Raw genomic sequence first — 24193 nt, forward strand, 5'->3', positions numbered from 1 at the left:
GACGACACAGTAACTGATGCACCTCTCACTTCCCCCCTTTCCCCCTACCTGAAACCGAACCCGGGACTGAGATCTCATTAGTCTCACAACCGGGCACGGACACAGCAAACAAGTACACGCAGGCTAGGAGCAGACATAAAAAACCTGCTCCTAGGACTGCCAGACAGCCAACACAAGAGACCAACACAACAGTGACTTGAATCCACGACCCACCCCGCCCCTCCCTTGTCACACAATACTTCAACTGCCTTTTACTACATCACTCTGCAGCTACTTGCTCAGCAGCTACTCGCTGTAACAGATGTGGCGGTTCGCACCGTCACACTGATTGCACGATAGCGCGGGACCAGCCAAGGTGTGCAAACTGCCAAGGCAGCCATGCCGCCTCATTCCACTGGTTGCCCCTTCATTAAAAAGGCAGTGAAGGACCACTACAGACATGCAAAACACTTACAATCAAACCCTAAACCTCCTGCACATCCAGGCCTCAACACCCTACCTCACTCGAACCCCGGACCCCGCACCTATCAGCCCAGTAACCAGCTCAGCCAAGACACCACCACCATCCTAAATTTACTTCTACTGAACCTCCTATTGACCCATAATCAGAACCCCCCACCCTTCATGCCAAGCAAACAACTCATAATATCCTAAAGTCACCAAGCAACCCACCCCCACCCCCCCCCGCCCAGACAGCAAGAACATGCCCTCACTTCCTAAACTGCATTAAAAGCACCTCACTCCCTAAAGCTCTAATAAAAGCACTGGAACACTCGGAAACCGAGGTGGGTGCACTACAACGAACTGCTGTACTTTTATGCTGTTTTTTCTAAATCGAACACCGCACACTCACACAACAAGGTAACGTCAGTTAGCTATGTGTGAGTCACTGCTTTACGATGTCGGTGAACACCCACTGCAGACTTCTTAACACAACAGGGCGTGGTTAGCTCCTGGATACCCCAGAACTACCACAGCCAACACACACGTACTGCTGTGTCAATCTGACACTGAATGTAGTGAACTACCTGGCCACACACACATAACGCACACAACTTAATGCACACACATACAGAATAACTAAAACAATACACACAACTGTTAAAAGCAACAACGGGCGTGGTCACCCACTGGATGGGTGACTGCGCGCTCACATAATTGCAAAAACAACTAACCGGAAAAAAACACACAAGTCACACACAACTGACACACTCACAACAGGCTGACAGAGGAGCGCGGAACAGCGCACAGGTACCGGCACATCACAAACCACCTATCTCCCAGGAGATAGGTGGAACAAACAGATAACCAAGGGTAATGTAATGTGCACACTTAACATAGGCCTATGGTGTTTCTCACACTGTGGTGCCATTTACAGGCAATGAAAACCTATGGTGTTCATCACATGAGTGTACTAACCACAGGGACTCGTACTATCCTGTGGTGTTCCTCACAAAGTGGGTACTAATCATAGGCAAGGCAAAACCATGGTGTAGCTCATATAGTGGTACTGATCACAGGTACTGTAAAAGCTGAAAGCACACACTGTCGCTATTAATCACAAACCTATTATGTACCTAAGACAGTGGTATTACGTGCAAGTAAAAGCAATCCTAGTGTTCCCCGCATGGTGGTACTAATTACAAGTAGTCTCATGGTTCTAATTCAATCATCCCTTGGTCGCCCCTTTTAGGTGACTCTTACGGCAGGCAGGGGATACCATGGGTGTGTTCTTCGTCGGATTTGACGCTGTTTTACGGCCGTATGCCCTTCCTGACACCATCCCCATTACTGTGTGTTTCTGTGGTAGTTGGAAGGGTAGTGTACTGTGTGTATATGAAGAGGAGGGGCAAACACACAGTTCCCCAACGCCAGATGAATTGACATACATGATTAAACTCTCCAACCCAGCCAAAAACTGAATCCAGGACCCTCCAAAACGAAGGCATGCAGATATCCAGGGATAATCAGTTAGCATATGTTTATAATTTATGTAATATGTTATTGTTATTGCTCATTAAAAAACTTTCTTGTTTTTTTTTTTTGCTTGCTCATTTGAAAATTATAGCGAAATTCATAAAATTACACACTTAGCATTGGTAGTGGCCTAGAAATAAAGTACGCTGTGGGTGCAGCCTGGAGTTTAACAATGTCATGCTTTGAGGGTTTAAAGACAAGAAGCTGAAAGAAGAGATAAAAATATACTTTAAACATTCAATCTTTAATCCTGAGAACTGTTTTCAGAAATCAGTCTGACTTTAACTGTTAACTGTGCTATTACAGTAAAACCTCGTTAATTCGAAGTCATTGGGATGCCAAACTCGGACTTTGAATTAAGTGATTTCGAATTAACCGCCAACTTGTAATTCAGAAATGCCAACCCTTGCCATGTCACAAAATATTCTAAGACCCATCACTGCATGCAATTACCCTTGATTCACAGTTTAAATCTTTGAAATGCCATGGAAAAAATCTCTTTCCAAAATATACCCAACAAGGTGCACTTAAAGTATTCAAATAATGCACTTGGATAAATCGGAATGATTCTAATATCTTGTAATGGCAAACATAACCTCACGCAACAAAAGAAAAAGAGAGAAAAAAAAAAAAAAGCATGATTCAAAGATGAGGAGAAATCAATGATGTGCAAATGATCTATTCATTGGACTAGTGATGCCCTGTACTTGCATGGAAAGTACCCGATGCCCTTAAAACATCGTGGCTTAACTTTCCTATAATGAGGGGAGAAAATCTCTCGCTTCCATCTGCACTATAACACAGTACAGCGACTCTAACCTTACACGATTTCCCGCAAAGCACTTCCCTTGTAATTCAGAAAAGTCAACCCTTGTCATGTCACAAAGTATTCCAAGACCCATTAATGCATGCAATCACCTTGATTCACAGTTTAAAGCTTTCAAATGCCATGGAAAAGACTATTTTTCAAATGTATCCAACAAGGTGCATTTACATTATCCAAATAATGCACTTGAATAAATCACTGACAAACATAACCTCACGCAATGAAGGGAATAAACCCTGATTCATAGACAAGGACAAATTATGCTGGCTCCCCTGCACAAATGCTGTATTTTTTGGATTACATTGCATTTTTTAAATACCTTGTACTTGCATAGAAAGTGCCTAATGCCTTTAAAACATTGTGGCTTATCGAACTTTCCTATGATGAGGGAAGGAAGTCCCTCGCTTCCGTGTGCATTGGGACACAGTACGATTTTCTGGCTGGCACTTCTTTCCTTTGAAACCATAAGTCCATTTGGGATCGGCATTAAAGAAAACAATACAGTTTCACCAGCACTGACAATATTGTTCAGTGTGTACAGACTGATTATATGACCCACGCTTTTTCGGCAACTGTCGGTATCGCCAGTGTTTGTGGATTCTGTTTCTCTGCACAATGCCTGCCATGTGATATTCTGACATTCCTTAAAATGCTGAATACAAAAGAATTAAGATTTCACTCAAAATTAACAACTATGAAGCACACTGTAGACACACCGAGCGGAAAGCTACCTCTGCACATTCGGGAAGATGCGTTCTATCATGACGCGGATAAATTTTGAATCTAGATTATTCTGTAAAATATGTAAAATATTATTTTAAAAATGTAAAGGAAGTTTTGAACTAAAAGTCAATTACGGTAATGCGACCAACATTATTCTTGGAATTAAGAATTATCCATATATCGAAGTAAACAATTCAAATAACATGCAAAACCATACCTCATGTTTCCAAGAACGAGAGCTTCTTCAAATTAGGCGTGATTTTGAATTAGCCGATTTTGAATTATTGAGGTTCTACTGTAATTGGTTATACAGACACCATTAAATTAACTTCTTCCTCTAAAAAGTGACAGATCTCAATCAACGTGTGGTGAGAAGTCTCACCTCCATTCTCGATGCTACTGGGTGCTCCCTTCTTCGGCATAGTTGCACTCAGACTGCCACCACTGTCTAGAATGTCTCCCTGCTCTTGGGATGATGAGATGGATGAATCGGTTGTGGCTTTGGAGCGTTTTGTCTTGGGAGCAGCATTGTCCATGAGCCTCCAGTTTAGGAGAGGGTCATACACAAAAGCTTCCAAGACAGCCATCAAACTGTCCTTGTTCCTGTGCAGCACTGACATCACCGACTCACAGGTGCGACGGTAAGTACCCTCAATTCCAGTTACCTGCAACAGCCACATTCCATAAAGTTAACAAAGCTAACAAGTGAGGAGAGATGGGTTCCCCTTTCATCAGACCAGGTTCTTCCAGATCAAATTTCAAAATGACATCTCAGCAAATCTTGTTTTCAATACTTACGAACTATTGTGGCTTTACCACTTGAATTTTCCCCTTATAGAATGTAATATTGTATCAAAAGTGAAAAAAATTAGTGATACCATTATGCATTTTATGTATGTCAGTAATGTATAAAATATTAAATACTGAGCAAGTTGAGGAGCCGTAAGAATGCATCTGGGAGATGGGTTCAGCCCTGGTTTCTCTTCTTCATACTAGGCAAATACTGGGGGCTGTATTTTAATTAGCGTCATGTCATTTCATCTCTGCACATGGTTATGAGGGTATTTAGGAGTTGTAGTAAGGATGTAAAGGAGAGGGATATAAGTTTCTGGTAAGACCTCAACTAGAGTATGGTTCCAGTGTATGGGATCCTAACCAGGATTAGCTGATTTGAGAACTGGAAAAAAATCCAAAGAAAAACAGCTTAATTTGCTGTGGGTGATTTCCGACAGAAGAGTAGTGTTACAAAAATGTTGCAAAGTTTGGGCTGGGAAGAACTGGAAGAAAGGAGACGATCTACTCGACTTATGTTCCGAGCTGTCAGTGGAGAGATGGCGTGGAATGACATTAGTAGACGAATAAGTTTTAGTGGTGTTTTTAAAAGTAGGAAAGATCACAATATGAAGATAAAGTTGGAATTCAAGAGCCCCAGCATCTGCTTGATGTGAAAATGGGGAAACCACAGAAAACCATATTCAGGGCTGCTGATGGTGGGGTTTGAACCCACTATTTCCTGAATGCAAGGTGAGAGCTACGTGACCCAAATGGCACAAACCACTCACTACTACTACTACTACTACTACTACTACTACTACTACTACAAAAACAAAAACAACAACAACAACAACAACAACTTGAGGTAATGCACATTGATGGAGAGTGATGCAGAAAGATTAAGTGTACAAATGTTTATGACAAGGGGGCTTAAATTACCTCCATAGCATTGATGAGCATCCTTGTGAGTCGGAATGGGATCTTTTCTGGAAACTTTTCCCTCGTCATGGCCACTTCAAAACAGTCACCAAAGTCAATATGTAGGATCTTTCCACTCAGGCGATCCAACATCAAGTTTGAAGGGTGTCTGCAATAAATTTGTTTCATGTTAAGACAGCCTCTGACAAATTAGTGCAGAGAAAAAAAAAACCACAATAACTTTAAATGGTGCAAAAAGAGAATAACGTGACAAAGGAAATGAAAGACTAACTGTGATGGGAGACTGGAATGTGGTTGTAGAGAAGAAAACATGGTAGGGAAGTACAGACTGAGGCACAGGCATGAAAAGAGGAATCTTGCTATTAGTCGTACCACTTCACAGAGCGACGTTTATTGAAACCACAACCTCAAATCTTTCCTGAAAATAAACAAATCTTCACAGAACCTTATCCTTTTGAGTTATTATCTCTAAAGACAGCAGTTAAATATTTTTGTTTGTAACGTTGTGCACTTGATAAAATACATTTTAAAATATTAGTGTGGGTTTAATGAATGCCAGCACTCCTCTCTGTAGTCCATGCAATAATTAATTTATAGTATAGTTTTATATTTCTTGCATTTACATCAAAGTAGGGAAATTTTTTCTCTGCTGGTATACCTGATACTCAACAATGACTACTTTTTAAGAGCCTAGAGTGTCTGTTTATACAGTTCTGTTCATTCTTGTTCTCATACAGTTGTTTGCATGAGATTCTAAAACCAGAAATAAAAAAATACAACAATTTGAGCAAACCACAACAATATCATGCACAGTATCAGAGACATGTATTGTTCAGAGATCATAAGAATGCACATGCCCGGTGAGGCATGGGGCAAAGGGGTTTTTGCCAGCAGAGCCAGTGACGTAAAGGTTACCATAGCAACCCCACTACTACCCAGGCGAGTTTATATTATCTTCTACTGGCAGCTCTTCGCTCTTGTCAGTTGTAATCCAGCTGTGTGTGCATTCATTGCTGTTGCGTTGTTCTGCATTCGTTCATGTTCCTTTCTCAGTTGTTTGTCATTTATCCATTGTTATTACTCTTCATTCTTTCATACCCATAGCTACAAATTTTTAGAAATAAAAAATTGGAAGATTTTTCTCTTGGATTTCATCACATATATTGCGTCATTGTCTAAGTGAAATAACGACAGGATAAAAGGCATACATATCTACAGTTACAATGTGAACTGACCATTAAATTTAAACTCAAACTAAAAAAAATCATTAAAATGGTTACAAGAAATTGTACCTAATCACTCTCATTTATGACACATACATACATCAAACCTCAATATCTCGAACCTCGATATCTCCAACCTCCATTACTTGAATTTTCAGTATCTCAAACTAACTTAGAGCTTCCGGCCATTTGTCCTATTCTTCACGTGTATTTATTTCTCTATTCTCAGAATTAGGTTATACGAATTTCTCGATTTCTCGAAGCAAACATTTCCTCCCTTGAAGCAGAAAAAACTCTAACTTGAATTTTGTGCAACATTAACTGTGCAATACGGCATTTGTGGTTTGTGAGGGATAGTTAACAAGTAAAGACAGGGTTGCAGTCAAGCTAGAAACTAATATGACAGGAACCAAAAAACTCAAACTTCTAGTGATCGGCAAATCGGCAAAGCCTCGCCATTTCTCGGGTGTCAATTAATAACTGGTTATGTACGAAAGCAAGCCCAGAAGTTGTGGATGACAAGCTCCAATTACGAAACTAAGCTGAGTAGTATTGACGAGAAGTTTCAACGTGAAGGGAGGGAAGGTTAACCGCAACAAACAGAAGAGACTAACAGATTTTTTTTTTTCCAAACGTGTTAATGGAGCTATGTTTCTTGTTTCACTACTGTATGTACTGTATCCCGTCTCCTAAAAAGTTACTATAATAAGTGTTATAATTAAAGTGATGCCGTAAAATAGAGTTTCTTTGTATATTTATAAGTACCATTAAACATAATGTATTCAGTAAAGGCCCGTAGATACATATGATTCAATTATGTGTTATACATGCTCAGAAACGGTATTATCTATATCTCGAAATTTCGATAACTCGAAATAAAATTTATCCCTCGAGGTGATTCGCATAACAGTTTCCTTTCTTCTTCTTCTTCTTCTTCTTCTTCTTCTTCTTCTTCTTCTTCATTTTGCCTCATGACTGAGGCGTCATGACTATCATAATATTCAGCCCTCTAGCCGATGAACCATACTCCGCCATCCTTCCCTATCTAAAGCTTTCAATGTGGTTGCTGTGAGAAAAATCTGTAGGGGGCCGTTCACCATGTCAATCCATCACGTTGGTACTCATCCTCGTTGTCTGGTTCCCTGGATTTTGCCCTCAACAATCAGCTTTTGAAGACTACCATCTCGGCACATTATATGTCCAAAGTAGCATACAATCCGCTGAGAGACCTTACACGATAGACAAACTTTTATCTGAAGTTGGTTCAGGATTGATGGGTTCGTGCGATGAGCTGTCCAAGGAATCCTTAACATTTTCCTTCAGCACCACATTTCAAAGCTTTTTATCCGTTCATGATCCCGTTTGAGGATGGTCCACGTTTCTGCGCCATACAAGAAGACTGAGAAGACTAGAGATTCAACGAGCTTCTTTTTTGTATTAATGGTGATGTTATTATCTTTCCAGATCTTCCGCAGATGGATCATTGCTACCTTTGCTATTTCAATTCTTCGCTTTATTTCATCTTTGGAACCACCAGAATTGGATAGTAAAGAGCCTAGATATACATACTGATGTACAACTTCACACCCTCCAATCTGTTTGGTATGTGGACTGTTGTTATTCTTAAGATCAACAATCATGACTTTGGTTTTCTGTAGATTTAGGCGTAATCCAATTTCCAGGCTTGCTTCCTCTACTCTATTGATCAGCTCTGTCAACTCCTTCCTTCCTTCCTTCCTTCCTTCCTTCCTTCCTTCCTTCCTTCCTTTATTAGACTATAAAATGAACATAAATTTAATTTTATACGTATCCCTGAACACTTGAAGATAGCGTTTGTTGTTTTTTGGCCATAATGTGAAGAGAAAATACCAGAAACTGTCACCGAAACAACTCTTTGAAATACATTCAACTCGTTAAAATTATGAAGTAAGAATAAACAAAAATGCACTGAAATACGTGAAACTACCACATACAAAACAGATCGGTATGTCTCATACATTATTAAATTACGCCTTTGACACGGGGAAAAGCACAGAACCGCTAGAAAAAAACATGTGGCATGTGTGGCATACAACTCCAATGAAATTACGCACAGAAACAATGTTAATAGTGCGCGAGCCACATGATAAGAAACTCATTATTTCGTCCCGATTAACTGAGTCGCTAGCGCTTGCTAGCCTCTTTTGCTTGTAGGACGATTGCCGCCCCAAATCCCCAGCCGTAAAGCATACATGCTGCTGTATCGAGCAGGAAACACAATACATAAAGGCGACGGACGATACACTCGCAAAATAAAGCATCAAATAAAAACGCTTGAAAATGAGGTTGGGAAAATTATGCAAGCACATAAGAATTTATCCTTTATCCTAGGGGAAGAGTATTGACTGTACGTGAGGTTATATTAGTCAAAAATAGGAAGAATAAACAATAAATCGGAAAATCGGAAAAAGAGTTAATAAACGGAAAGTTTCCAGGTAAACCGGAAGGGTTGGCAGGAATCATAGCTGTTCAAAATCCTAAGATTACTGTGTACCCATGCAGGATACATTTTCATTTTTTCCTTAGTACTGTACTTAATGCCATTTAATCATTCTCAAACTGTTCATTCAATTAACCTCATCGTTCATATTTTCGCAAAGTGTTCAAAGCATTTTTTGAGCACCATATTGCTGACTTTTATACTAACCTACTGCAATAATTTGCACTCATTTATTTGAAGATTAGTGATAGAAAGTGCAAACTTTATTATTCTCGAAGTGTGTATGTCATAGACTTAATGCATTGTAAAGTGATACTTATGAACTATGTTATTGCACCGAGACAGAAATCACAATGCCGAGACATACATTATTACATGTAATTCTGAATTAATTAATTTATATGTTAGATGTAGAAGCTGGGAGGTTTTCCATAGTGGATACTTTTTTCATGTAAATGTACAGCATTTGGAAATTATGTTCTAATTAAGGACTAGCAAAATGTATTAAGAAGAGGAATCATGTTTTACCATGTACTTTTATCTTTGTTATGTACAGTATGTTCATGTGTTAGTGGGGAACTTTCTAGTCTTAGGATTATTTGTGTAAGGTTCATTATTATCGTACGCTTGATTATAACAAATATATGTACTGCTGTATGTATTGATGAAATGCTTAGGTGTGAATATATTATAACAGAAAACAACTGGTTGATTTCAAGTCAGTGAGAAGGTATACAACCCAGGTGCAGTTCCCTACCCCTTTTAGTTGTTTTAGTACGATTAAGGTGACTACAACACGGCCTAATGTACACGTCCTGGGAGAAAAGAAGTATTATAATGCTTTATTAAAATTAGAGAGATTGATTTTGACGAATTATTATTATTATTATTATTATTATTATTATTATTATTATTATTATTATTATTATTATTCACACTGGGCGAGCTGGCCATGTGGTTAGGGGTGCGCAGCTGTGAGCTTGCATCCGGAAGATAGTGGGTTCGAGCCCCAGTGTCGGCAGCCCTGGAGATGGTTTCTGTGCCTTCCCATTTTCACACCAGACAAATGATGGGGCTGTACCTTAAGGCCACGGACGCTTCCTTCCCACTCCTAGCCTTTCCCACTCCTAGACATTTCCTATCCCATCGTCGCCATAAGACCTATCTGTGTCGGTGTGACGTAAAACACATTGTAGAAAAAAAAGTATTATTTTCAAATACAGGGATTGTGGCGGTGTTTAGCAAATTCACAGAGGCTTGCAGACTGAACACTGAAAGGCATAACGGTCTATGATGATGAAGTATCTACGTTATTATTATTATTATTATTATTATTATTATTATTATTATTATTATTATTATTATTATTCACATCTCAAGAGAAGTTTCAATATAGGTATAGCCATAATGTCTATGGTATTTCATTGCTTTTGTTAAATCACAAAAGAGAAAATAATTATATGATGCATTTCATAAATTTAATTTCATATCATTAAATAATCTGACTGAAATAAATTAAAAATAAGTATATGTATGTACAGTCCATCAGCGATGCCGCTGATGGGATCCTCAACAGCTCTGCCATCAGCTGTCATAGATGGCCCAGGCATCACTGAAGAGGCGTACTAGGGAAATGAGAAGTGAGGTAGTTTCCCGTTGCTTTCCTCACTAAAAATAAGTACACTGTATATTTACTTCCATAAAGTATAATATGTCCGCCTCTGTGGTGTAGTGGTTAGTGTGATTAGCTGTCACCCCCCTACATCAGGCAAACCGGTAGAAACTTCAATATCAGATACCACGAGCACACTAACGCAATAAAATACAACAAGTTTTCAGCCATCGGCCAACACATGCAAGATTATAACCATAATTTCACCAATATCGAACAAGACATGGATATCCTTGTATTAGCAAACAAGGGCCCTTTACTCGACATAATGGAAAATTACTACATACACCTAGACCAATACTTTACACAATCTCAATGAAATCTCAGAGAAACCCAACATACTCTTCGATCTATTTATCACTTTCCTCAGAAACAATAATGCAGCCAACCAAAACTCAATCCTAAATTTAATCAAAGGTACTTTTCCGAGACAATTACCCTTTCTCCCGCACCCTTCAACCCCACCTTAAGCCCTCTTCCCCTCCTAAACCACCTCCTCTCTTCCTAAGCCATATATAATTTTATGTGTCATTTCACATTGCATTCTTCATTATAAGGACTTACTGTTTTCCATGATTATGTAATTTTTACAACACTAAGGCCCCTTTTATACTTTGTTCCAAACCTCTTATGTATATTCCTTGTATATTTATTAGCTATTACTCACCTGTCCCATACTAACATCTCTTTTCATTTACCACATTCACTTGTTATTCCATAATAATCTTACTGTTAAAATTAACATGTTCTTAGGATTTCGTCAAGAGTGATCTTTGCTTTGATGTGGCTGATGATGACCCCTAGATGGGTCGAAACTAGTTCCATGTAATTTTAAAATATTGTGAATATATTTTGTATTGAATAGGTGGAAACCTTTACTGTGTTGTTACTCATATGTTATTCTCAGTTCAATATGGACCAACAACATGAAATTTATAACCCTTAATTACAATACTAAGTTACAGATTAAATAAAAGTTTAACACCCTTTCTTGAATTACTGCGTAACGATTATTAAGATAACTGATAGGAACTTGAAATTCTGGGTTCAACTTAGTGTTGCCAAAATTCAATATACGAAGAGAATTTGTATCACTGTTCACAGATCAAGTACATGTCTTCTCTAGATGAGACATACGAAACAAAGCACGGGACCAATATGGCCATATTAAGTGGTTAAATGGACTGAGAGTTAAAATAAGTATCACGTTATAATGCTGTAAACGGAGATGGTTACCACGCTTTCGAGATGTATAAAACCTGAAGAGTCTGGTGTTCTTTTAGGCTGGAATTTAAATCTAGCAATTTATAATTTACGAGAACAGGAAAGGCCTAGGAGTGGTTTCCGAAAGGGGAGATTCGGCGAGGAAGAGATGTTCCTTTTCTTTTACAATTGGATTTAAGTTGCACCGACATAGATAGGTCTTATGGAGACTATGGGATAGGAAAGGCCTAGGAGTGGGAAGGAAGTGGCCATGGCCTTAATTAAGGTACAGCCTCAGCATTTGCCTGGTGTGAAAATGGGAAACCACGGAAAACCATCTTCAGGGCTGCCAACAGTAGAGTTCGAGCCACTATCTCCTGGATGCAAGTTCACAGCTGTGCGACCCTAACCACATGACCAACTCGCCTGGTGAACAGATATTCAACCTTGAAAGCATTCTGAGAACAAGAGTGATAAGGAGCCAGAACACCAGCTTTGTTGACTTCAAAAAAGCATACGACTCAACTGATAGACAAATCTTATTTAGTGTTTTAGACGAGTTAGGAATTGGCAAGAAAACAAGAGAAATCATCAAACTAACACTGGCGGACACCATCTCGAAAGTTTTTAGGAGAAAACTCTGCTCTGTTTGAAATAAAGACAGGGGTCAGACGAGGTGACTGTTTATCCCCGATCTTCTTCAATGGGAAATCAAACATTTTATTTTACCTTTTAATTCCTATCTTTAGTAATCATGTCTCAGATAAAAAGAATTCTTTCTTTTATAATCTTTTTAAATTCCCCTTTCAGCAGCAGTCTTCATTTTCGCATCCTTCAGCCCCACCTTAGACACCCCTCCTCTCCTTCTCCCTTCCCTCCCTTCTTTCTTTACCCCCTTCCCCTCCTCTCCTCATCTACTCCTTTGTTTACATTGCCTGCATCCAACAACAAGTCAGTGATTGTTCCCTATCCACTCCTTTGTTTACATAGCCTGCCTGCTTCCTCCAGCAAGTCAGTGCTTGTTCTACATCAGACATTAGAGGTATGTCTCATAAATAATTTTTCTCCTTTTTAATTTCATTTCTGTATGTTTATTCATTCATAATTCTGGCTATTATTTCCATATTTACTTCTTTGCCTGAGGTCTTAAGCAACTTAAAGCTATCATATTATGACAAGAGGATCATAACCATAATTTTTGTTGTTATATGTGTTTTAATGTTATAATTATTCCTGCAACACTGTCTTTGTCTGGTATACATATGTTGTAGTTATCACATAATCTGCTTAATTTTTATTTGGCTGAAGATGGCCACTGATTGGCTGAAACTAGTCCCAAGACTGATGTAATATCATTTACTTGATATATTGTATTGAAAATACAATTTATTTCTTACTGGAGAAAATAATGAAAACCTGGGATGAAGCTCTGAAATTGGAAGGAAAAAGTAGAATACACCTGGGATGAGCGTGCATGATATCACAGAAAAAGTGGGTCTTAAAAGTCTCTCATGAAAAGACTGAATATATGGAGTACAAGCACCAAAGTAAGAGGTATATGGAGGTAAAACATAGCAAGATTAAACGGACAGACAAGTTCAAATACCCCGGTGAATGGATCCAACCCAACGGACTGGACAAAGAGGCAAACAAGGCAAGAGCCAGAAAATTAGATCTGGCCTACAAGCTAATACAAAACACATATAATAAACAGGCAATATCCTACAAGGCCAGAATCAGACATAACTCTGTAATAAAACTGGAAGGATTGTACGCTTCATAGTGCCTGATTTTAAATAAAAAAAGAGGAGCTGCAATAACTCAAAAAGAAGGAAAGGAAGATTCTGAGGAAAATTCTGGGACCATAGAAGACTACTGATCCCGGTCAATCCATGCAAGATTTGTGCTGGACAAAACAGAGGCAGGACAGATTTTTCTCCATGTACTCTGGTTTTCTGTGTCACATTTCATTCCAGCAACACTTTCCAATATCATTTCATTTCATTTGTCATTCATTAATCATTGCCCCAGAGGAGTGCGACAGGCTTCAGCAACTGGCACAATTCCTATCCTCACCGCTAGATAGGGGCTTCATTCATTCTATTCCTGACCTGGTCGAATGACTGGAAACAGGCTGTGGATTTTCATTTTTCGGAAGACTACTGATGAGTCTTGGAAGAAAAGGAGAAATGACGAGCTCTACAAGTCCACTGAAAAGATAACGGACACAATGTGGAAACGAAGGCTGAAATTCTACAGACACCTAATAAGAATGACATATGGCTGACCAAAAGGATCTTCAAATACATTATGAGGTTAAAGGCCACCTCCAAGTGGGTAGAAGAGGTTAAGAAATATGCAAAAGTTGGAATTACATTGCAGATGATCCACAATAGAAGAGAGTTCAGTAGAAGAGTCGACAATCATCTGAAGAGAAACCACTAAAACGGAGGCCCAAACGGATCATTTCCGAAGAGAAGATAAAAATGAGAAGTAAAAGTATAAAGAGGTTTCGGGAAGAGAAGAGAAGAAAGCCTTAAGTTCTATGCAGTCCATAGATAGCCAAATTCGGAAAAGAAGATGATATGCTTAGAGCAGCACACTGGAGATATCCTCTCACTGATCTATGATACATCGTAAAAGGATACCTAGGTATCCTTCATGTTCCTATATTTCTATGTTTGTCAAAATAATACATGTTATCTTTTAAACACTTTTGCACTTGCTACTGTCATATGCATAACTAACCCCACTTTCAAGTCTGAATTTATCCAATTAACACATTCACTGAATATTTGTACCCACCAACCTGAGCAAGATATTTGTGAGGAACTCTTTAAAAGTTGTAATAATTAGAGTTCTGAACGTTGGTACGACGGGTTATATCAAACTCAAGGACTTATCCCACTAAAGCGCCTGGGGCGTGACCAGAATGGTGGTTGAAAATGAGAGGTAATACTGGTCACTGGGCAGATTACGTGCCAGGTGCACAGGTAGTTTACTGTGCATTACTTACAGTGGATAGCAAACAAATGCGTAAGTGTGATTACAAACTTAAAATACCAGTATATTCATATTCACACTCTCTATTATACAATTTTAAGTCATAATGTCTTTATCATTGCTAAACTGCCAAATGCCGAGGCGTTATTTCTTCTGTCAAAGTGCGCCATTCATTTGCTGGACCTCGTGATGTTGAAGGAACTGCACTGTCGGCCATCTGAATAAACTATAAATAAAATTATAACACAGGATCATGGCTCAGTCAAAAATTATTATTACAAGTTCTTTCATGCTACTCATAAGTACGATGGTCGAATAAATGACAATTACAAGTTCAATCCTTTCACTCAACTTATTGCAGTAGTGGAATTTATTTCAAAAGCGGAATCACTAGTAATTCTCTTAAAGCAATAATAAACAGAAAATTCAGTGTCTTACCTCGCATTGAAGTTGTCTTGCTGCTCAAAGATCTCCAAAAGAATGATCACGTACGATGAAAACTACAGAGAGGAAATAAGTAGGAAACGGAATGTGCATGCGTAAATCTGGTTATGGATGAACCTCCTAGTAGATTGGACTTACACGATGTGCGGGATTACAAGGAGAGTCTTTCTTACCACACGGTAAACCACTTATTAACTTTTCCTAGCACCTGTCCCATGACAAGCTAGGCGCGTTCTCTGCATATGCTTATAAACTAGCGTCACATGCCAGCACGTGATCCGCACTGAACTTGTTAAGTCTCTTTTTCAAACTAGTATGGGTCACACCAGATACCTACAAAAGCTGCACTTGACTAGCAGGCATAGTCTTAGACTTCTCTTCAAGAACATTAAGTAATAGAGAGACATTTTATGGTTTATAACAAACAGTAGCTTACCTGTCTCCAAGTCCCAAAATGTACCCCACCATGGACATGACAGCGAGAGAACGTGTGTAGTTGGTGCGCCGATCAAACCAAACCTCAGAAGATGGTGATTTGAGCCACAGCAGACGAGACAGATCGTCTCCTTGGGTGTGCTCCAAAGCATGCTCAAACACCTCTACCTTCTGCATTAACGTGAGGTGGTCGTAGTCAGGAGCCATCTGCCACATACCATCATTTCATTAATAGCAGCAGTTCATAACCTTTCATACACAGGACATGTATATTATTATTAACAACAACAACAACTTTGCTCACCACCTATAGACTACATCGTCCAAATTCATGCATGGAAAGGGTCACTCTTCTACAAAAATCGGGAGGCCGAGGAGTACTGGATCTGCAAGTCATGCTCCTGAATCAGATAAAGAACCTAAGGAGATACTTCCATAAAAAGTAAGAAAACAGCCTTCTCCATAAAGCTGTAGTACTTGCTGACAAGTACACTGTTCTGTATCAATACAATGCCTCTGACCCTCATACAAATCACCAAGTACCCCTGTAGGAGAAAGAAAGGACCTGGCGAGAGAAGACCCTCCATGGAAAATACTACAGCAATCTACACCAACAGAGCATAGACAAGAATGTGTCGTGCATGTGGTTACAAAGTGGGTGCTTATTTGGGGAGACAGAGGGATTTGCAGTTGCTATACAAGACCAAGTAATAGCTACAAACAATTACAAATGTACATCATCAAAGATACCAGTGTACTCTCCGACAAATGCAGATGATGCTCCGTTCATCTTGAGACTATCGACCATATCACTGCGGGCTGCCCAGTACTTGCCCTCGTAGAATACACGAGACGACACAATCATGTCTCGGGAATTATACACCAGGCACTTGCTCAGGAAAACCAATTAATTCAGGAGTGTATCCCTTATTACAAGTACCGTCCAACACCACTCCTGGAGAACGAGCCGATTAAGCTTTATTGGGACACTGCTGTAGTGACAGACAAAACAGTCAACCATAACAGACCAGACATCATACTGGTAAACAAGAAAACTGGGACAACTTTCATGATTGACATCGCTATCCCCAATGACACCAACATTGACAGGAAGTACCATGAAAAATCTACAAGTACAAAGAACTTGCAGAAGAGATCAAGAGGATCTGGAAGATGAAACTGGTACGGATAGTTCCTGTGATTCCGTCAGTCAACGGCCTCATTCCACACACACTTCACAAGAGTCTGCAAGAACTGGGTCTTCCACCAAACATCTACAAAATTATGCAACATTCTGTCCTCCTGTCAACATGCAACATTGTGCGATCGTTCCTCTCGCAAGAATGAAGATCCCGTGATCTACAGTTTTGTATATACCTGTACATCAATATTTGTATTATAATGTGTAAATACTTCAATTATTGTAAGGCACTTGGTGCATCCCGAACCCCATTACTATCCATATTTCCTGTGGAGAACAACAACAACAACAACAACAATAATAATAATAATACAGTGCACGTACTGTGAATTGATACTATTAAGCATGTCCAGAAATGTTAAACTTCTTTGTTTCTATAAACAGTTTGATCTGATTGATAATAACTCTTTGCAAGAACACACAGCACTGGATAAGACAGATTGTCTCACCCATTCAATCAATCAATCAATCAATCAATCAATACTGATCTGCATTTAGGGCAGTCACCCAGGTGGCAGATTCCCTATCTGTTGCTTTCCTAGCCTTTTCCAAAATGATTTCAAAGAAATTGGAAATTTATTGAACATCTCCCTTGGTAAGTTATTCCAATCCCTAACTCCCCTTCCTATAAATGAATATTTGCCCCAGTTTGCCCTCTTGAATTCCAACTTTATCTTCATATTGTGATCTTTCCTACTTTTATAAACGCCTTTCAAACTTATTCGTCTACTAATGTCATTCCACGCCATCTCTCCGCTGACAGCTCGGAACATACCACTTACTGTTAATAAACTTAACCATGATAGGTTAATATTGTGTTTGGTCCGTATTGACTGGTCTGAATGTATAATATAACTATTTATAATAGTTTATTTAAATCCGTCTTGATCAATACACTCATTAAATGAAAGAAACATTATTAATTAAACCATACATGTTTCGGGAAATCTCAACCATTCCCTTCATCAGTGGTTAGATCAAAGAATAACACAATATGACACAATCTTTTGTTTTACAATTTGAAGGAGTATTGTGTCCCAGTACATCATATCAAAGAGTAAAGAGAACTTATGAAATATTATAAAAATGATCAATACATACAATTTTGGTTGAACTGAATGAGAACACTATACAAATTTAGGATCTTCAAGTTTTTCTTCTTTTCTTCTTCTTTTTGTTCCTTAAATGATTATATGCTAGCCTAAACAGTGGGTTATCTTCTGTACTTTTCTCATTTAAACTTGATTCAGAATTACATTTTTGTGTAAGGTAAATTTCTAAATTTTCCAAAACATTCATCAGTTTTCCCTTTTTGATCGAATTCATAATAATTTCATGTCATTGGAAATGTCTGTAAATTTATGATTCATTTCAACCATATGTTGTCCCATTGCCGAATATCTTTTATGTTTGACCGCATTAAATTGTTCTTTGTACCTTATAGCCAAACTTCTTCCGGACTGTCCTATGTATCGTTGTTTACAAGTTTGGCATGTTAATTTGTAAATTCCTGATTTATTAAATATACATTTATTCTCTATTTTATCTGAATTGAAAATTATCTTATTAGTATTTTTATCCGTTTTGTATGTGACATTGATGTTCTTTTTCCTGAAAATTTTAGCCAGTTGATAAGAGTGCTTATTTCGAAAAGTTAGAACTACGAATTTCTTTTTCTCTTTTCGCTCTTGTATGTCTAAGAAGAATCATAATAGAGAGATAAATATAATCCATCAAATCGCTCTTAGCAACGGATATTCCAACAGATTTATTAATAGAATGATAAATAAAGTGAAAAATGAACCTAAAACAACTTTAATTAAATGCCGTAGCCGTCCTTTCGTGAGATACAGTTTCTTGAAAAACGCGTGATCGAGGATTTAGCATTGATGGGACTGAAATTTCTGAACGGTTGATGCGGGAAATCGTTTCTTCGATGAACGGATGATGCGGGATTTTTACAACGTGATTTAATTAGGATGCTCGCGGGACCACGTAATTTGAACGGATAATACGGGAAAATGTAGTTTCGGGGAACGTATAATCGAGGTTCTACTGTATTACAGTATCCAGGAACTTAATGAACAGAATGAAATGATAACAGGAATGACATAAAAATATAAACTTTAGCAGTTCAAGGTCATCCTATTAACGACGTGAGTTTAAACTGGTAAGTTTTGTTTTGCAATGTTTCTTGTATGATTTCACTGTTTCCATCTATTAGTTCAAGGTATAAATTAGTGGTTTTTAAGCTTCTGCACAAGTCTACAGGATGAAGAATTATCAAGGGAATTGTTTAATTTGCTGGCAATATTAGTTATACTGTATTTAATCCTTTAAAGAGAATATTTTATTTCAGCAAATTTAGAAAAAAATAGACTCAAACCTGCTGATGTAAATTACGTTGGACTGCAAACAGTCTTCAATTTTACAACTATTTTTTATGTTATTTTTGTGACTAATTTGAGGTACAGTATTTATCTAATTTAAATAGAGCAACAAATGACTGGTGAAAAGCTAACATTTCTCTGCATGACATATTGATGCCTTTTGAGTTTAAGAGAGTTAGTCTCTAATTTTACACATTGTATATCATAGAAATCTTAACACCAGCGTGTAAGAAAAATCTGGATTGTGTGATAATTAAATGAGCCAACTACAGCTCTCCTTTGTACCCTAAGAATGATGTGGTTAGAAAATGGAGTAACTCACCCTGAGCATGATGCGATGTTCAATGTTCAGTAGAATCTTTTTCTTCTCCCGATAGTCTCTGATGAGAGTGTGCAGGGTGTCACAGTGAGGCACCCAACCTATCAGCCCACTGTTGGTAGACAGAGGGATCACAGCATACCTCTGAAAGCAAGATGGTTCACAACTATGCAATGAACTACCTCAAGTTATAAGAACTCAGGACTACAGAAAATATTCAGGATTACTAGAGAATACTGTAAGGAAGGTGTTGCAAAATGCAATATTCAAAACTTCCAGGAGTCATAGAAGAGACCAAAACAAATGTTTTAGTCAAATAACCATGGGTCTGAAACTAAACTCTCAAAGTAAACTTAGAAACTGGAGAAGATGGTTAAATGTTATTGAGAATTTTTTTATTTATTTACAATTTTTCTCTACATCACACTGACACAGATAGGTCTTATGGCAACGATGGGATAGGAAAAGGCTAGGAGTGGGAAGGAATTGACCGTGGCCTTGATTGCATGGTGTGAAAATGGGAAACCACGGACAACCATCTTCAGGGCTGAGGTTTCAACCCACTATCTCCCAAATGCAAGCTGACAGCCACGTGACCCAAATCGTGCAGCCACTTGCTCGGTTTATTGAGAATGTAAGAATTATATTTTGCATTAAGAAATGCAAAGGACCAAGTGAGTCGAACATGCAGTTAGCGTCTCATAGCTGTGAGCTTGCATTTTGGAAATGGTGGGTTCGAATCCTACCATTGGCAGACTTGTAGATGGTTTTTCATTCTTCCCATTTTTCATATCAGGCAAATACTCTGGTTATGCCTTAAGTCAGCCCATGGCCACTACTTCCAATCCTAGCCCTTTCCCAACCTTGCGTCACCGAAAACCTTTGACGTGTTAGCACAGTGATAGAACACTAGCAGAAAAAAAAAAAAATGGTCAGGAAAGGAACAAACAAGTGAAAAGTCAAGTCATATATAGAAAGATAGGAACATGAACAAAATAGAACAAAAACAATGACCAATGTGGGAAGAGGGAGCAGCAGAAAGAAGAAACAAGGATAAATCAAAGACAGTCTCCACAGATACACTCCCTTCTTCAAATACGGTAGATAAATGCTCTCCACATCAATCCCAGTTCTCATACACCCATTTCTTTTCAGCCCTCAACGACCTTGTTTCTGCTTCCTAGTTTCGTCAGGAGAGTGGGTACCAGGACTCTTCAATGGGACCAACTTGGACACATCTTCAGTCTCAATGTCTCTCTTTATCTCTTCCTTTTCCCTGCCTTTAACCAACTTTTATCATACATTTTTCATATCAAGACTGCCATAAGCTTCCTCTAAAGAATAAAACAAAAAATTAGGAAGAAAAGTAGGAGGATAGTGGATTAAAATGACAGTAACACAACTGCTAGAAATGTCTGAGTTGATAGATGTGAACTGAAATGTTGAGAAAATAACAAAGGGGATTCGAAAACTCTGCATGAGGATCAAAAAAAAGAGGAGAACAGTCAGAGTTAAAATACTCACCTGAATGGTCAGATTTCTACGGAATGTGTCGGGGTCATTAAGCAGCAAAGTGTTCACAAGTCCAAAAAGTTGCATCACTCTCTCATCCTGACGGAGATCCTCATGGCCCTTCAGCAGAAACATGTAGTCTCGACCATTACTACCTATTTGCAAACATAATTGAACCATCATCAATATTTTATATTCTTCAGCAAATTTTATTAGTGAAACTAATTAGTACCTCTGTAATCCTCTAACATCTCATTTGTCTTATTAGGAGGTCAGGAAGAGTCACAATCCAAAGTGCAGTGGATACCTTAAAAGGCAGACCAGTGAATTATATTGCTTCCAGTTTCCCATGGTCACAAGCACCTGTGCTGCCCTCTACCCCGTCCCACTCACAGACAATATGCAACTTGTTTCATGCTGCTTATAGCAGATGCCATTTTTAGTCAGGTTATAAGCCTAATATGTTTCAAAATATTGTTTAAAACATTTTAAATATTAGAATACTATAAATTGCTGGATAGGCCCTATACTTTTACACTGTTGGCTCAACCAGCCATTTGTTATCCAACCAAGGTCCATTAACAAACAGGCCAGTTAAGAGGGCATCCTCTATACTCTCCTTGGCATTCTATACAATACTAGTCTCTAAAATGACTTCTTAAATCATAATTATTTATTAGACTTTCCCCAACTGGAGATTACCCCTGAGGATAAAGTACACAAAAAGACAATATGAATATTAACACTCTAATGGAGCCACCGGTCTGTGAGACCAGGAGTATATTTGATGTTTCTACATTGGCCAACCTGTTTGGTCAAGGTCGCTCCCCCGCGCAGTACCTTCATCCCTCCTCACTACTTCCCCAAGCGTGCAGTTTTGTTCCGTTGTAATGAAGTGTTCAGCGGCAACATATCGATAGTTGAAAACGTACCGGTCCCACATACGAGACAGCTCTAGTAATGTACATATAGTGCCAGGTCTCTCATACCGGATGGCTCTAGTAATGTTTGAAGTGCTGTGCATTATCTTTTTCCAGAACCTTCCACAAGTCGATCTGTACGTGGGAGTGACGTAGACTTTGTAGATCGCACTCAAAAGATGATAGACTGAATTGTCGGGTAATGAAAGTGAATCTGAAGAAGACAGTGATTTCATTGATGACTCTGATACGGATCCAGATTATGCGGTGACAACTGAGGAAAAAGAATCAGAAGGATCTGATTCTCAATCAGAAACTGATGAAGACCTGTTGGAGATCCCTGATATTCAAAGTGAGCCTGATGTTGCTATAGCTAACCAATTACAACCTGATTTTTACTATGGTAGAACTAAAAGGAATGATCCTCGACCTGGCTTCCAGTGGAGTAGTCAAGAGCCTCCAAGAAATGTCAGAACATCTGCTCATAACACTGTAAGGGGCATATTACCAGGCCTTAGGGGTCCAGCTAAAACTCTAGGACAAAATCCCCAGAAACTGGACATACAGAATCTTCTCTTTGATGACAGCATGCTGAATAAAGTAGTGACCAATACAAATATAAAGCTGTCTGCAGTTAGAGGGTAAGTAGGTGACAGCACCAATAAAAGTACTTACAGGAATACTGACATGTTAGAAATAAATGCACTAATTGGACTGTTATTGTTGGAGTCAGTTTTGAAATCAAATAATGAAGATATCAATATAAATGGTCCGTTATTGGACTTTATTTCAGGTCCTCTATAGGAATCAACATCTATATCATATCAATGAAGATATTACATCACTTTTTACTCAAGACACTACATCCTGCCCTATTTTTCATGTGACCATGACAAAGAAAAGGTACTTGGTTCTGATCACCTGTTTACGATTTGATGATGTGGTGATGCGCGCTGAGCAAAAAGCTCAAGATAAGGCAGCTCCTATTTCCAAGATATTTGCGAAGTTAACTGAAAACTCCCAGCAGCAATATTGGGTAACAAGCACTGTTACGGTTGATGAAATGCTTATCACTTTCTGTGGAAGGTGCGTTTTTAGAGTATATATGCCTCAAAAGCCAAAGAAATATGGCATCAAGGTAATGTGTCTAGTTGATGCGAAAACTTTGTATGTTTACAGTGACGGAGTAGGCCTGACAGCAATAGAGAAGAAACTTGGCATACCAACACAGTCCTACAACTGTGTAAGCCTATTCAAGGCAGTCACAAAAACATTACTGCTGACAACTGGTTTACCAGCATTGAACTCCTTGATGAACTGCAGAACAATGGAGAACAATGAAGAAGAATAAAAGAGAAATCTCTCCTCAGTTCCTGCCAGATCCGCAAAGGCCTATTGGATCCGCTCTCTATGGATTCAATGGACAGAAGACACTATTGTCATACGTGCCAAAACGAAACAAAGCTGTTGTACTGACCTCAACGATGCATCATTGACCCAGAAAAGACTAAACCTGAAATGATATGTTTCTACAATGAAACAAAGTGCAGAGTGGACATTGTGGATATGAAGTGCGCGGTTTGCTCATCAAGTAGGAGAACAAGGCGCTGGCCACTGGCTGTGTTTTATAGGATCCTCAACATTGCCAGTATCAACTGTTTCATTTTGTACATGTGTTACATAGGATGCCCACTGATGACACGTTTTCAGTTCGTGAAAGACTTGGGAAATATTTTGATCAAGCTAAAACTTCACAGAAGACTTCAGACACCCAACCTGCGTTGAGATGCCAGAGACAGCATCACGAAGGCATTAGGAAACAATGATGTTCTTCCTACACGTCCAGAGGGAATTCCTTGTGACCGTTTGGAAAAGAGGAAGACATGCAGCAAATGCCCATCTGCAAGAGAAAGGAAAACCCAATACAAGTGTATAAAGTGTTTGAACCCCATTTGTCTTGAATGTAGCCATAAGCTTTGCACCGAGTGTGCTGCAGAAAGTGTGTAAATTTGTACTGGACAGCAATCGCATTGCAAACATTGTACGGTTGAAACCAAGTATTTTAAATGTATAGAGAAGCATAGGAAATGTTGTAAACAAAGTAATCAATATTTTAATGAATGACATTTTAAAAGGAAAGTTTCTGTGATTGC

General features: G+C 38.7%; 1 protein-coding gene across 2 annotated transcripts in view; it reads right to left on the reverse strand.

The window, feature by feature from the left end:
* mTor (serine/threonine-protein kinase Tor) overlaps nt 1-24193 on the reverse strand; it is a 415570-nt gene that overhangs the window by 23606 nt on the left and 367771 nt on the right. For both annotated transcript variants that reach the window (XM_067136412.2, XM_067136411.2), the window contains exons 34-38: nt 21133-21275; nt 19612-19752; nt 15700-15905; nt 5240-5387; nt 3909-4191 (exon numbers count right to left, since the gene is read on the reverse strand). In XM_067136412.2, coding sequence (XP_066992513.2) covers nt 3909-4191; nt 5240-5387; nt 15700-15905; nt 19612-19752; nt 21133-21275 — 921 coding nt within the window. The remainder of the gene's footprint in view (nt 1-3908; nt 4192-5239; nt 5388-15699; nt 15906-19611; nt 19753-21132; nt 21276-24193) is intronic.

The sequence above is a fragment of the Anabrus simplex genome, chromosome 1 (assembly GCF_040414725.1).
Source record: "Anabrus simplex isolate iqAnaSimp1 chromosome 1, ASM4041472v1, whole genome shotgun sequence".
Classification (NCBI taxonomy): Eukaryota; Metazoa; Arthropoda; class Insecta; order Orthoptera; family Tettigoniidae; genus Anabrus; species Anabrus simplex.